The 16,641-nt window shown below is 39.0% G+C and overlaps 2 protein-coding genes across 2 annotated transcripts; both read right to left on the bottom strand.

The window, feature by feature from the left end:
• Positions 1-4,976: 4,976 nt before the first annotated feature.
• gja2 (gap junction protein, alpha 2) lies at positions 4,977-6,047 on the bottom strand. The gene has a single exon (XM_073479400.1). It carries the CDS (start codon positions 6,045-6,047, stop codon positions 4,977-4,979), a length of 1,071 nt encoding a protein of 356 aa, XP_073335501.1.
• Positions 6,048-11,648: 5,601 nt separating this feature from the next.
• Positions 11,649-14,331, bottom strand: gjb1a (gap junction protein beta 1a). The gene is made up of 2 exons (XM_073479596.1): positions 14,304-14,331; positions 11,649-12,385 (listed from the first exon to the last, which is right to left on the bottom strand). The coding sequence occupies exons 1-2, from the start codon at positions 14,329-14,331 to the stop codon at positions 11,649-11,651; spliced, it is 765 nt and encodes a 254-aa protein (XP_073335697.1).
• Between the last annotated feature and the right edge of the window lie 2,310 nt (positions 14,332-16,641).

Raw genomic sequence — 16,641 nt, 5'->3', positions numbered from 1 at the left:
ATGCTCACTAGCTAATTGCTAACTGTGCTGTTTGATGTTGACCAGGTAGCATACAGAGGAGTTTGGGGTGTTTTTTTTTTTTTTTTTTTTTTTTGCTGAAAACACTGTCCTGTAGCAGCTGAAAGTGGTGAGAGTGAACCATAACTGTAAAGGGAAGCAAACCAAGGAGCTGGAATTCTCTACAAAGCTCTATAAAGCCAAGGGAACCTACAGATTCAGGCGATAACTCTTGGTACCTAAGGAACCCCTACACATCGTCACATTATTGTCACATTGTCAATCTTTTATAACTGTTTCAAGAGGTGGACAGGGCAGTCATGACTCAATAAATGCTTATTGTGTCTGTCATAGTTGTTTTTAGAGAGACGCCAGACTTCAGCCACAGGTCTGGAAATTCTTTGCCCCTTCGCAACAGCTGACTATCCCCCCCAGAAGCAAACAATAAATATCTACAGTCCCTGTCAAGCTTCCCGTCTAGATCTGTGGCCACAAAAAGGGTTCCACCTGTTATGGTGCTCCGACTTACAGTAAGCATGACCATTTTAATGGAACAATCCTGGCATTATGTTAGATTTGAGTGATGATATGATGCATTTTGAGGACGACAGCCTCGCTGCCAAAATAAGACCTTTTAAAAGCTGTTTTATGAAAGGCCAACACACTAAACTACACTCATGATGCTCGCTTACTTTCTGGCTGTTTACATTTGAATGGAATCGGGATGTAAATACACTTTAACTTTTAAATTATATTTCCACTGCAAACTGAACTACAGTGCCACCATGTAATGCAGGCCAAGTTTTATTGTCTCGGGCAAAGAGAAACACATCTTGTTTGTTGTCCTACAGGTCACTCTTCTCCATTAGTGGGTCATATTTTGACCTGAAAAGCAGGATTACACCGTTGCCACCAAAAATAGCCTCTTTATGGAATGGCAAAACCCTTGGACCATACGTATATCCACAATAAATCATCATTAACAGTGAAATGTCCCCTCGTTGACTCGTCCTAAAGCGTGCCCTCTGTCCCTCTGATTTACGAGCAACAGTGTGACTTCGGTGACGGATGGTCTCTGCGTATCGCTCGTACTATTCTGGCTTCGAGATTTGGTTGCATATGGTTGTAACCCAGAGTTCACAACCTTAACCCCGTCACCTGTTCATTTTACAGCCTTGCCCCGTCAAGAGAGATCAGGCTGCTCTGGATGCTTGAGAGTTCTCGTATTGGTTTATCAGATTGATGAAAGCTAACGGAAACCCATGGCCTTTCACAAACTGCTCTACCTGACAAGACAAGCACTATTTTGAATCAGGGTGGATATAATCATACATGCCAGTGGCCTTGGTTACTTCTGTAGGACATTAAAGACATATTGAGACAGAAAAGTTTGTCAAAAATATTGATACTTTGATACTTTTTCGATACCATGTGTTTCACTCTACAATTTCAGCATTTGATAGTATCTTAAGTACACGGAAGAGGACTAGGCCCACTCTAAAAAAATAAGATAAGAAAAGAAAAGATAGAACTTTATTAATTCCAAAGGAATTTCTTGTGCCAAATATCACTACAAAGATTTACAGTACAATAGATAACTAGTAATGACCAGTGGGATCCCCAGGGCAGGGTCACACACTGGGCCCAGTTTAAGACAATATGAGTATTAAATATTAGTGAAATATACAAAATATAAAGAAAAAATGGAATTCTGACTGAAAAAAAAGTCAGATTCCTGAGATTTTTTTAAAAAAAAGAATAAAAAACTAAATAACTAAAACAGAATCGATCAACAATTAGATTTTAAACCCAAGGCAGCACAGATATTAACATTATTACAAGTGTCTTGGCATGTGTTCAGTGATATTTTCTGTACCAGCACAGTGTGCAGGTTCAAGGGGGAAAAACTCTATTGATGTGCCTACAACCCATTTACTTTTGATCCTAAGGTATCAAAAGATGTCTCAAGTATAATTTTTAATACTAGTTTTGTATTACATTCAAAATTCTGGTAACAACCTTACTTCAAAATGCTGCTAGTGCTTTTGCAAACTTCTCAGCTAGACTTGTAAAATATGAAAAAAAGTGGAAATTAAAATGAGTTTATTGGGATAAACCATGGACAATCAAAACTTAATTACTTAGTTTTTACAGTATTTGACTAAATGAATGAACCTATTGCTGTTATAATCTTGCTAAAAGTGCAAACAGACCATTTAGTGTTGTTTAATGAGCGTCTTCGTGATATGGTGCACAGAAAAAAACACACAGATTCCACATTTTGCCACATTGAAAACTGTTGGCAACAACTTGTTATTGTTGCTGATGCAGGAGAAGAAACTTTTGGTCCCCTGCCCCCCATATCACCCACAATGCTCCTCCAAGTGTTCACGGCAGCTATTTATAGCAGCAGCGAGAAAGTCTTTGAAGCATAGTAGCTCTCACACCAGCGTATGATGGCATGTCCTTTAGAAATGGGTCCATCCACATCCCACTCTGTGCGTGTCTGCTGCAGCTGGCGGTGCAGCTCCTGGCAAAAATGAACAGGGCTGCATTGATACACTGTGAAAATGGTATCACATCACATCAACATTAGATTAATCATCACATAACATTCATGCAGTAGTAATGTTTGTATCAGATATAAAGCCTCTGCTTTTATGTGACATCATTGATTTTTTTCATATTTGAGCCCTTTTAACATAATAATATGAATCATCAACTAGTGATTTATAACTAGTGATCCATTCAGTTGATTGGCTCCCACACACAACGGTACCAGCTCCCATGATCCAATCAGGAGAGAGTATAAAATTTGAACAGATATGAAGGCAGTTGTCCGCAGAAGACTAGTGTTGACTTTTCTGCCTTTGAAAGACTGAACCTTTTGCAAAGCATTTAACTGTATAACATCATAAAGACCAATTTTCTAGTGATATCCCGATGAAGTCTCTTTGGTCCCGATCTTGATCTGAGTCCTCTAATATCAGAAGGCCACCCAGCCCGGAAGTTACTGCTCTCTGTCGTGGCTGTGTGCTTTGTGCTAACTGTGTTAGCCGCTGGACAGTCTGTCGCTGCTGCAGCGACTCATTCTTTGGCTCAGGGTCTGCGTACTCTGACCTCATTCTTATTCATAATAAATGTAAACAACAAAATGGCTATTTTTAGCACTCACTGCTCTTAAGCTAGCATTTAAGCATTGGGAAAACATGGCTGCACTTCTTCTGTCATTCTTTTGCAACTAGCTTGCTAATAGCTTCAATCATTTTATTCAGGCTGATTCTAATTATTTGACGGGCTTATTGCAGACCGGCGACAGTCACAGACATTTTAGATTTTTATTTGTCAAATGTTGATTAAATATGTGTAACAGCTGTAGCCTTCTTCATCTGACACACCTCGTTTTCAAGAGCGACTTGGGTTGCAGATCGGTGCGCCTGAATAATTTTCGTAATCAGTTAAACTAGTTGTTGTTCTTGATCTTTGAATAATCACAGCACTTAAACTTAATCTTTCATATGAAGGTCAGATAAGCTTTTGCACTGAAGTGGATCTTTTCCTTTTTAAACTTATGATAAGGCCCAGTCAAACAGATATACACTATGTAATTCAGCATTCGTAGTCAAAGTAATCAGTGATTAAGTCATTCTTTTAATGTCTGATAACATGTATAACTTATTTCAGGGTGAATGTAAACCATTTTTCCACGTCTGCATCCACTTAAATGATTAAAATGATCATAATGAGGAGGTAGCGCAAACCAAACTGTGCTGATTCATATACAAGATGTCCAATCACTTAGGTATCACATATTTAATTAATATTTGATAAATTAATGCTGTGATAAACACTGCAAGAGGTTTATATGAATACTAACACAGGCTCTGAAACTGTAACATTTACTGAGTTGTGGAATGATTAATAACGTTTTTGTAAAATAACATTTTTTTATTTACATCCGACTATCGGCAACTTGCCTCCAGTAGTGTCACGAAAAAGCTGCACGTGAGGAGAAGAAGAAACATCGGCAGAGCATATCTGTGACATTGTTATGACAAGTGAGAAAGCCTCTTGATGATCACAAAAACAAACAAAACATGAATATTGACGGAACACTCCTTTACTGCACATCAGTTTATTTGAATTACACAGTCACAAATTATTGCATGTATGTCAACAAATCTTCTCTTGTAGAAATCCAAATAAACAGTCTCCTGAAAAGATCACAGCTTTTGAGACATCTCACATGGTAAGCTATGTGGCTCTTATGTATATCTTACCTTTTAGTTGTGTCATTCTTAAGTTAAATAATGCATTGTACATGCTCCATATATACAACGAAGCATAACATGACGGTAAAAGCCGGAGTTTGTCTCCCAAACATTTCACATATTCAAACTGCACTCATTTCTATCTCTTTGCTTTAGATTTTTAAGTAAACTGCTTGTAAACAAAACAATTCTCAAGTTGTCTGCATCTCTGTTACCTACACATATGGAAGTTTATTAATGTCAAAACAGTTGAGCAAGTGTGTGACTAAATGTTTAATCAATCTTTAAGTCAAAATCTCAAAAGATTTGAGAGCAGAGCTGTAGACAGAGCAACGAATGCAGTTTATAATTTTGATACCACAAGAGGAATTAAGACTTCAATCAGGAGCTTCCTTTGCTTATTATCTTCAACCTTGTATCCATCAAACTCATAGTGACATCAGAGTAAAACTTGCATCACCGTATTTAACCCTGCTTCTCGCTTATTCTTGCTTTCTGAGAACCATTTATGGGTATGTCCTTTTAAAGCCTGTTTGTAATGACCTCTCACATTAAAACGTCCTATGAGCGGCAGAGTTATACTTGTTGTATATTTACAAACGCACTCTCAAATCTGGACTTGCGAACCGATAACAGCTATAATCTATTTTGTATATAATAGTCGTCCATATTTTGACAGGCAGACGCATGTTGTTCCACAGAGGATCCCTAGATCTTCAGGTCATCCAGCCTGCTCTTGTTATTGCTGTGCTTGCTCGACTGACTGTTTCTACGATGATTTTCAAGGGGCGTCTCATAGGCAGAAGTGGAGGTTTTCCTCTCCTTCACATCGTCTCCCTCTGCTTTTCCTTTCCTCTCCACAGCCATGTTGTCTCTGTTCTGCTTGTGAACCACTTTGCTGTTGTAGGGGCTGTAAGCAGAGTTCGGCTCGGCCATGCTGTACTTTGAGTCCGTAGGGAAAGGTTCAGGTACTGCAGGATGACCGGCAAAGTAGTTATAGCTCGGGACAAAGGGCATGACCGCCTCAGTTAGGGCTTTGGGAGCCTCATTTGCTGCCTGTGATCGTCTGTAACGGAGGCCCTGGTGGCACTTTGTGAAACCTAGATGGTACATTTCCACCAGGTTGAGCAGCAGAGAGATGCAGGCCACGGCAAGCATGAAGAGGATAAAGACTGTCTTCTCAGTGGGGCGGGAGATGAAGCAGTTCACCGTATTGGGGCAAGGCCAGCGGTCACAGGTGTACATTGCCTTGAGCTCGAAACCATACAGGAGGTACTGAGCTACAATAAAGGCCACTTCAAACAGGGTCTTGAAGATAATGTTTAAGACATAGGTTCGCAGCAGTGTGCCATGCAGACGCACGTGCCCCTGGTTGTCTTTAATCGGGGCCTTCTTGGCCTTGTTGCCAAGTAACTGCTGCTGCTTTTCCATCTGGAGGGCGAGGTCCTTCTCTTTCTGTTTCTCTTTCTCCTCCATGCGGACCAAGTGAAGGATGTGGCCCAGATAAATGAGAGTTGGCGTGGAGACAAAGATGATCTGCATCACCCAGAAGCGGATGTGAGAAATGGGGAAGGTCTTGTCATAGCAGACGTTCTGACAACCGGGCTGCTTGGTGTCGCAGGTGAAGCCAGACTGCTCGTCGCCCCACACCTTCTCAGCAGCAGTTCCCAGCACCAGGATGCGGAAGATGAACAGCACCGTCAGCCAGACTTTGCCCACAACGGTGGAGTGTTCCTGGGCGCTCTCCAGCAGCTTCCCCAACAAGTTCCAGTCCCCCATACTGCCTCACGAATATAGACTTAGTTTTATCCACAACACCAGAGAGACACCTGTAGGAGAGAGGAAAAATACAAGCTTAATCAGAGATAATTGTATTTTTACGTGGATTAAAAATAATAAGTAATGTGGCAGACTTTGGCCTTGTGATTTAACAAGACTTGGTGCAGCATGTCCTGGAGCTTCACATCAGGCCTTTCCTTTTGAAAGTGCTTTATAGGGGCAAAGAAATACATTCAAAATAAGACGTAAGGAGAACACAAGCACATGCAGAGCAAAATTAATATGTATTTGAGTTGTGCTTTTGTCAATTTGAATGTCAGTGCAATATTCACTCCCTTTTTTTCTCTGTTTTGGTCTCCACCAACTCCTGACAGAACTATCTAGCAGTTTAGCTGCTAAACGCGCCACTAAGATCCCTCGCTAGTCGCTAACTTTGTCTGTCTGTAGTTTGGTGTTGAGTTGGTAGAGTGTGGTCGGCTTTCAATGCTTCGAGAGCAGTGAGAATGAATATTATCGTGTGGGCAGTAAAACCTAAATGATGAAATGAAAGAGGCTAAAATGCTCCATAGAGCTGAGGTGATTTTTTGTTGATACCTCACTATGAATGGCACCTATCAAATCACACACATCTGATCCATTGTTAAAATTATTGATTTCAGCAGCTTTAAATAAAAATTTAGAAGGAGTCACAGCAGTCCAAATGAACATGATATCAAATGCAGAATCTTTTGTTTGTATGCATTTTATTCATCATCATAATTATAATTTTAAACTGACAATGTGTGCAGTTATATTCACACTACACAACAACTAAGCTGAGTGGTTACTCAGCTTAGTTGTTGCGTAATTCACTCATGATATCATTCTAAAAATGGTATTTTTCCTACAACCAAGGACTACTGTACTTCAGAAGAGACTCACCAATAGAAACATTGATTTATCATGAATCCACTGTTTGTACTCCTGAAGGTTGTGCCCTATCCAATGAACACTGATAAAAAAAAAAAAAAGGGCCAGGACACAGCTCACTGTGTGTGAGAGAACGCCCTAGAGCATGATGGGGAGACTAGCAGCATCGGCCTAGATCTTGTGACACTGTACCCAGCTGTGCTCCCCGACTCCAGAGTTAGGTTTCTAGTTTAGATTTCAGGACCTATTGGTTACAACATAGCAAAAATTAACTTTAAAAATAGTTGTACTTGTCCTTTAGGAAGAGGGCTCAGTGAACTGTGGTAGACGGACAGGATCTGAGCACCTGTTTGAAGTACATAAAGATTGTCGGTGAGGAATGAAAGGATCTTGACAAGACTTTTAACACAGTAGTAACTTTTGTTACTTTTGTAAGTGTAATTGATTTTAATCCTGAAGTCTATACGTAGCCATCCTATAGATACTGTAGATGGACAAATTAATTAAAGAACTGTTAGATGTTTTTTGGATTGATTTAAAAAAAGACAAATCAAAATGTTAAGAGAGACATACCTGATAATGTTCATCTCCCGCTGAAATGCAGATCCAGAGTCACTCTGTGACTGAGCCCCTTCCCTTCACAGAGAGGCCATCTTCTCCCGAAGCACTGAGGAGGAAACTGCAGCCCCTGGAGATAAACTTCTCTCAAACACTTCTTAACTGGAGGCTTTATGATCCCCCCTTCTACCCTCCCACTCTAACCTGATCAATGCCCAGTGTTCAACGAGCCAGCAAGACTGAACCCAGTCTGTCTGGTCGCAGTGCAAGCACAGATGAAAACAAGTATAAAAACTCCTCGCTTAAGCACTTAAGAGGTGTTTCTGTTCAACTGAGTGGCGGCTCGAGAGTCCAGTGAGGATGCAGGTTAGTCTTACATGTCAGTGAGCTCTAAATATAATTCACAGGGGAAGGGAGTGGCTTTGTTGTCACTCATGGTGATCTGACCCTTGACTGTGTGGAGGAGCGTTAGATACTGTCGAGCCTTCCTTCAGTGCTGCAGTGAGCGTTACATAGCTTGTTGATTGGCTGACAAGCTTTAGTTAATTATTTAATTATTCATATTAGGATACAAACTTGATCCTGTTCTTTAGTGGTATCTGAAAGTTCTTTGTCTCAACTCAAAGTTTAGCGAAACACTTCATTCATGCCATCATGTTGCTCTGGTACCACACAAATACAACTTTAATACACTTGTCTTGTACCTGAGTATTTCCACCTTTCTCTACTTTATACCTTAAATGTGCAGTATGTAAGAATTTGCCACCTTGAATTCATAAACCAAATAAGCAGGGCACAGCATTTCACTAGAGTATCCGCTAACTGCTGATAACTGTAGTTGCTATTAGCTTGTTAGCTCAGTTAGCAGTGCAGTTAGCTGTTCTATCAGCTAACTCGAGTCTGCTTGGACTGGATGTGTTGGAGTTTATACCACAAGAGCAGGAGCTTTGAAGCACTGGAAGGTGGTGGTTTCAGACCAGGGATGACTAGTTGGTTACCATCACTAAAATTCCTACATAAGGCACCTTTAACTTCTCAATATTTCTGATCCAAAATTGTATCCAAAACATACAAAAAGCTATAAAATATGTTGCATTATTACAGATTACACTGTCAGAATGTATATCAGTGAAATGAAATTAGGTACACGTTGGCAATAAAATGCTGCTTACACTTGATTTCATCAGTAACAAACCCCCCACGATATAATGTAACCAGACCACTAGCTGCACAGCTAACAGAGCTAACTAGCTGACAGCAGATACCGTTAGCAGTAGTTAGCGGTTACTCCAGCGATATGCTGTCCCCTATTTGTTTTAAGTATATATATTTTTCTTACATATCACTCCTTTAACTTGAGTAAAATTAAGTACAATTTTGAATGCAGGATTTTTAGTGTATTTTTATTTACGTTCTCCTATTACGACTGCCACACAACATTTTACCTAATCAGTGACAACTTTTGCTGTTATAAAGCTTGATATCTACCATACCAACACACAAGATGATTACTGGTTAATGAAAAAGCTGAACAGTGTTATACCAGCTCAATAATTCCTCATTTGCTTTAAAAAAAGAAAAAAATCAGCCTCACAACTAAAACTTTTCCAATCCCTTAAGAAAACACATGTGGGCAGGACTGAGATGCCCTACAAATAACATGAACTTTGCCCGCACACAGTCAGCACCAACACTAATCACAGACAGGAATAACAGATTGGAGGAATTTGTTTTTGGTACAGTGCGTCATGTCAATCTTGACTCTATAGATGGTGTGTGTTGATGCCTTCCATAAAAAGATAAGTGCCCTTACGCTTGGTCACGGCAACTCCAGCTGTCCACGGGGTCAACCATTGTCACCCGCACACTGACCCCTCACATGCTGTGGCTATTGATAACCCAAAACTGCACTCTGGCCTTCAAAAGGAGAACTTAATCAGACTGAGACGTTTCCTCACAGGTGGCATCACGGCTCGGGGGAGTTGCTGTGACGCCGCCACTAAATGTTTGATAGAGTTTCATTCACATTTATTGTTTTTCACATTGCTGACAGCTGAGAAAAATCACAGAAGACGGCACCGCTGTGATTTAATTTCATGTTACAGGTAACTGCTGCTCTCTGGTGATAGGTAAGGTATTACATGAACTAGATATAATTTGTTGTAACACTCCCATTAAGGTCAAATTGGACAATATAAGAAGCCATAGACATTTCACATGAGTCTTTTCAGCATGTGTAATGTTAATTTTTGAAAGTTGTAAATCACATTTTGGTTTTGGTGAAAAAAACACAATTACACAAACTGGTCGATTTTATTCAGCTGTGTACTGACAGTATATAAACATCCAGCTTCAAAATAAATACATTTAAATAACATGTTTAGCAATCAGTAGTAAACCAGAGAAACATTGCAATTCAAGTTTTTTTCCTGTGAGTTATTGCTTCGATTATATCTAATGACTCAAAGTAAAGAATCGGCATTAAACAAACACTATAATTTAACATTTATGAAATGCAACATGTTTTCCATGTATTAGTATAACAGCTATGAATAAGAAAGAAAGAAAGAAAGAAAGAAAGAAAGAAAGAAAGAAAGAAAGAAAGAAAGATATGCCGTAAATCCTACAGTTCATTAGATTAAGTCTATGTAGATTTAGGCAAAAGCATGACATTTGTGATCATATTTGATGTAAATAATAGAATATAATAACTTAAAATGCCCAGAATATCATTTCATCATATTTCCCGCACACTTTTCTGACACGGTCAGGTGATCTTAAATAGCATATGACAAGAATGACAATTCATGATTTTATATTTTCATTATAAGACCAAAAATATTCATCACAATCAAAACAAGTCCTTGACAACAAAAGCTTATAATGTGGTCAGCTGGAATATTGCTTCATAAAATGTTACTTAATTGATCTTTATTTGGCCTAACGTCAAGCTGTCAGTAGAAAATGCTGCTGTATACAGTCTCAAGTCATCTTAAGTCTGGTGAGAACACTTGTGTGTTGCACACTGGTGTGAAACATGTTGTCAAACTACCACTTATGTTTTCACATGTGGAAATTGTAATCCACATGTGAAAAAACAAAAACAGATTGCATATGAAAATATGCAATTCAAATGTGAATTTGTGGAAATTCTGTGGAAATTTTCATTCATATGTGACAAAAGCGAAACACGTGAAAATGTCCGGTTCACCTGTGACATTATTTTATTTTCGGATGCCAAATATTTTAGTTCACATGTAGATTTTCATGTGATTGAATGTGGCATTGATTGGTTTAATCCACATGTGGAAAAAAGTAAATAAGATGTGAATGAATGAAATGTGTAAAATTTTCATTCTTGTGAAAAGCCAGTTGCTTGTGAAAATGTTGAATTCACCTGTGAAGAAGTGAATTTTATGGACTTTAATGTGCCATGTTTTGTTTTATGCATGTGAGAATTTTAAATGTGAAAAAAAAAAAAACGCAACTAAATGCCACATTTAAATGTTTGTAATTTACATGTTAAAATGTAAATTTTCTTTTGTGGAAATTTTTCACTTGTGAAAATTTCCAGTTCACATGTGACATTATTTTGTTTTTATATGTTAAAATTTTGTTCACATGTGACAATAACCAGTAAAGGATATTTTAGGGGCAGGAGTGAAAAAAATTAAAAGGGCTCCAGTGGTATGTGGTGCGGCACCAGCACACAAAAAGGGCACCCTAAAGGGCAATTTACCACGTTTTACTCCACTGGAAGCGCACTTTATCATGTTTTATTGACCATAGGTTTCATGTGAATTTCACATGTGAAAATTTTAATTTGTATGTTAAAAAGCCAATCGCTTGTGAAAAAATTCACATTGGACATTATTTTCATTTTACATGTTAACATTTTAGATCACATGTGAAAAAAGCCGATTCACTTGTGCCATTTCCGTCAGGGCTGACATTGGCGCCGTGTGTTTTGTCACTGAGATTATAATCCACTGGATAATCTGGATCATCACCTTGTCAAACTGCGATGTGCAGTATATTATATGCGCCTTACTCACATGTTAAATTAATGGCTGTCATCTGGATTTAAGGTCACTTATACATCCCCTTGTGCAGGTATAAAATCTATTTGTTTTGTTAGAACGAGCAGAGCTTTTGTTGGATCCAAGCCCCCAAAGTCGAGTCTCCAGCATTGTTCAGATGCTTACCGCAGGCCTTTCCCACCAAGAAGACCACCTCTGCAATGTTGAGTAGAATACACACCCCTGACACAGCCAGCATGAACACGGTGAAGACAGTCTTCTCTGTGGGCCTCGACACGAAGCAGTCCACAGTGTTGGGACAGGGGTACGAGTCACACTTCACCAGCCGGATCATCTTGTAGCCAGGGTAGATCATATAAAACACATACATGAAGGTGACCTCAAAGATGATACGGAACAACAGGCTGATGACGTACGTCCACCAGAGAGCTCCTGTGATTTTCATCTTCTGGGTCTTTATCTGCTCCAGGTCTTTGGGGTTGGTCCGCCCTGACAGTTTGTAGAGCCTCTTGTCGACGTGGCGGCGGTGGGCAACGTGCATGGCTACCAGCAGGGCGGGAGTGGAGACCAGGATGAGCTGGAGCGCCCAGAGGCGGATGTGGGAGATGGGGAAGAAGTGGTCATAGCAGACGCTGTTGCAGCCCGGCTGCTGGGTGTTGCAGGTGAAGCCGGACTTCTCGTCGCCCCACACGCTCTCTGCTGCAACCACCAGAACCAGGATACGGAAAATGAAAAGGACAGAGAGCCAAATGCGGCCGATGCCTGTGGAGTGTCTGTTCACACCGCTGATGACAGCATAAAATGATGCCCAGTTCATCTTTGGTTCCGGGTCTGATGGAGAAAAAACACATCAGAGGGTCAACAGCTGAGAGAATATTGTACAGATGATTATTTTCTTCATCATCAGAGCACAGAACACATCTGTGCACATAGCGGTAGCTAACAGAAAAAAACACACAAACTAATAAACATAAATAAAAGTACAACATCTTCTTTATATCTGTGTCTGTCTTTGTACAAATTGCAAAAAATACACCAAACTTCCTTTATAATTACGATTCCTTGCAAGTGGAGGTTCATCAGTGGCAATGACCGCCTTTCAGCAAAACCGGGCTGTTTCTGACTTTCCACTGGGAGAAAACACTCCTTGAGGTGTCAGTAAAACCTGCCAGCGCAAGTTTAAGAGACCTGACAACTAATAAACACAGCAGAGGAGGTTCTGGCAGTGGTTTTTGCAGCCACTCTCCAATACTTCTGATTACTTCTTTCAAAAAGAAGAAACAAAAGAACATTTCCACTCTAAATGATTAAAAGTAATTATCATCCTTTGGTGCCATTTGTGGTGTTCAACTGGTTCATTATATGGACCACTCGGCATCAGCCAACATGTATCACATATCAGCAAGGCTGTCCTGTGTTCAAAAGTGAGCGCAGATGAAAAAAAAAAACTTTTTGAATGGTCTTCCAATGATTTAAGGCGACGTAATGGGACGATCGTGTGAGGTCAGAGCTGATAATAAAGGCGGGAAAAAAATACGCAATGGTACATCAAAATTGACTTAATCTCATTTGTCAGTTAACATTTCTTGATATTAGCTTTTTTTTTTAAACTAATTATAATTTTTAAAAGTGATAGGAAATTTGTTCATGTCAAAATATAATGTTCTTCTGTGCTTAAATTAAGATCCATATCCCAAACATCTCTGAAATTTACCAAGTTTTTGTTAAAGAAGAGCCAGACTGTGGACCTCTAGGCAAACTAAAATAAGATAATAATTCCTAATACTAAATACAACATAACCTCCAGACTCTTTATGCAGAAAAATGTGTTATCATACACCTCAGAAAAATTAGAATGTACTATCACTGATTCATCTTGAATCAGCTATTATTTTTAAAACAGAATGAGCTTTTAAGGCATTTTGCTTTTGAAACTTAAAATGATAACTTTTTCTTTAAAAAAAAAAAAAAAAAAAAAAAAGAATAATAATTGAGGAACTAACTTTTGGATTAATTTATGAAAATGAAAATAATCATCATTTGCAGCAGTTGCTTGAGTACATTAATTGCATTGCAAAACGAGTGGTCGCTGCAGCCTCAGTAAAGAGGTTGCAGGTTCAATTCTCAACTCTGTTGTCTATCTTGCTTTTCCATTGATGACCAGAGACAAAAACGAAAGAAAGGCTATAAAAGAAGCAAACTTAGAATTGCAAGTTAACACTGTAAAAGCTGACAAAATTACTTTACTTTGAAACATCGCGGAAACCGATTAAATCAAAATTACCCAGTGACATAGACTAATAATTATAAGTTGTTAAAACTTTTTAGCTCGTTCAACTTCACTCTAATAGTCTTTTTTATTTGGTTATTCTGAGGTAATCAGTTTACTGACTTTTTTAAAGTAAAGTCAACTTTTAAGGTTTAAGGTGTCATCTAAGTGCAAAGTTATTACCTACATAATAAATCACATAATACTGTTCCTTTACAGGTTGGACAACAGCTATGAAATTGTTGTGCTCAATAAAGGTCAACTGAGGTTACAGCACTTTGGATTCTTTAATTAATCACACCTCAAGTTTTCTACTTTTTCTTTCCGCCAAATTTGTAAATCATCGTTTTGTTAAGTCCAGAATTAATTTCATTCTTAGATGCTAGGACAGATGCTTTATCTGTCCTGATCATAATTCGTTGTCCTGTGTCCCCCACCATGACCAAATATGGTATCTGGTATAAATGTCAGAGTTGTTACCCGGCTCAGCAGGAGGTGTAAGAGGCATAGGAGGCAGCGTAGAGGACAATGTTGACCCGCTGGTTTGGCATGGATGTGAATCCAGAGAAGAAGGAAGCCTCTCTGCCCCCCTCTGCAGTTGGCAGGCCACTTAAGAGTGCAACACTGAAGTCTGGCACCATGCGTCATGTGACATGCTTTCACCAGTCGCCATGGTGTAGCATGCAAAGTGAGCATCTGGACCCTAACGTAACGGTGTCTGTAATACCCTCTAAGATTTGTGTAGCAAATTTGCCTTGACGTGCATCGGAGGAGGAATCCTTTCGTTCTAAACTTCTGATTGTTCAGCGTATAAGAGCTGTTTACTCAAACTTTCTGACCAACTGTGTAGCTACAACCAAACATGACTGCTGAAGTACAAAATAAATACAGTTTTTTATTCTTATTATAAAAAAAAACACCATTTTTTTGGATGAAATTCTTAGAAAAAACATTAGTTTAATCTGTAACTGTATATGTGAGTCTTCATCCAAACTCTTCAGAGTCAGTTTAAGACATACCAGTAAAGCTTGAGCACAGATTTAACCAGCTTTAGCCATCATTCTTTCAGCTACACGATCTGATAAGCGAGTTAAAAAGGAAGCAGACTTACCTTCAGCTGTACTCTGGAGTAAAGCACATCCAAAACATTTACGTTAGCAGATTTTTTTTTTCAGTCTCTGACTGTGAACAAGAGTATCAGAGCACCATGACTTTGCATTGCTAATGATTTTCTCTCACACTAGCCACTGCCCTGCACTGGTGGGGTCATATGCTTCTGTGCGCAATATTTGCATACAATAGGCCCATTTACAGAGGCCAAACAAACAGCTTCAGAATTCAGATCAAACGTTTTAATTTCTGCCCAGCTGAGGAATCTGTGTGGGGACGGCAGTGTGTCCTCTCCTCTTTATTGTGCTGTGTTCTGCACAGGAAGTGGAGGGTGTTTTTGACGCAATATGGAGTAAAACATAAAGGTCTACAACAAAGAATGACCCATGAAATCTACAGATAAGAGGACAAGAGTTTATTATCCCGCCTAAAAATCTAACCACTGATTCAATCTGATCATTCTGTAATCACAGTTTGACGTATTTCTGTGGGATTAAATGTTTTTTTTTTATTTTTTTTAAACTGAATAATCTCTTAAACTCTGTCTTTTTTTAGCGCTACAGTGTTTAGATACTTCTACAAAAGTACATTGTGTGTTATTAGATTAACAGCTAAACATGCATCGAAGCATTTCCACAAAATCCACATAAGCATTTTTTTAAAAAACGACTTAATCTTTATTTTCACCTGCAATACACAGAGATACAGAACCCCCTAAGGATTACAAACCCCTACAATACTACAAATGCTTTTTTTTTTTTTTGCTGCAATGATGAATCAGAGGGAAAGCAAAACATATTACAAGGCGGCACAAAAGAAATGTTGGAAAAAAACCTCTACCGTGACCTTATGGAGGCTCTGTACGGAGGAAATAATTACACACAAGTATTTGGGACATGCTTTTCATCTTAGTCACAAACCAAAACCAACTGATTTTCCAAGAAATGGAATAGATCAAATCATTTTTGAGAGATTACAAATCAAATCTCACCAGTTCCTCTTTGGCTGTTAAAATATAGATTTAGTTAGTCAAGCTTTAATATCTTTTAAAAAAGAGACGTACAATATCACAACAAGGCTACTGACAGCAGTGTGAGCATAAATCAAATCTCTATAACCCTGTGTAGATAGTATATAGTATATTGTGTCATGTTTTTTGTTATTAAAGTGGAAACAAGCTCACTAATCAAATTTCAATTAACATTTTTTGAGTAAGGTGTTCAATATGAAGGAGAGTCTCATATGTAAGCAGAAGTAAGCATTTATATTGCTCTACTGTATCTATTGAACTTCCAATAAGAGTACAGATCTGAGTAGGTATCAAAAGCTCCATGCTGTTGTGAAATGCATACTTGCTACTTACTCACCCTCTCCTACAGTGGCTGCTAAAACCTAAGTGCCCTCTCCAGAGTCAGTGTTTGGTATGTATCTTCTGGGCTACTGTAGAAACATGGTTGTGCAACAAAAGGGCCCTACCATAGGGGCATCCAAGAGGGCACTTTCTCAGCGTTTTCTGAACATGGGCCCACCAGGGCACGCTGCTCTTGGTGGACCATGGCCTGTAACTCGTGTTAGTGTTGTTCCTGGAGCATCATAGATAGTGTTGCTCCAGGGACCACTATTTCAATTCTGAAATTTGAAACCAGAAGTAAGCAGAACACAAGCTGTTATTATCAACAGTTTTAAATGCCTTGAACAAAGATATACA

The sequence above is a fragment of the Pagrus major genome, chromosome 13 (genome assembly GCF_040436345.1).
Source record: "Pagrus major chromosome 13, Pma_NU_1.0".
NCBI classification, from domain to species: Eukaryota; Metazoa; Chordata; class Actinopteri; order Spariformes; family Sparidae; genus Pagrus; species Pagrus major.
This window is presented reverse-complemented; position numbering and strand designations above follow the sequence as displayed.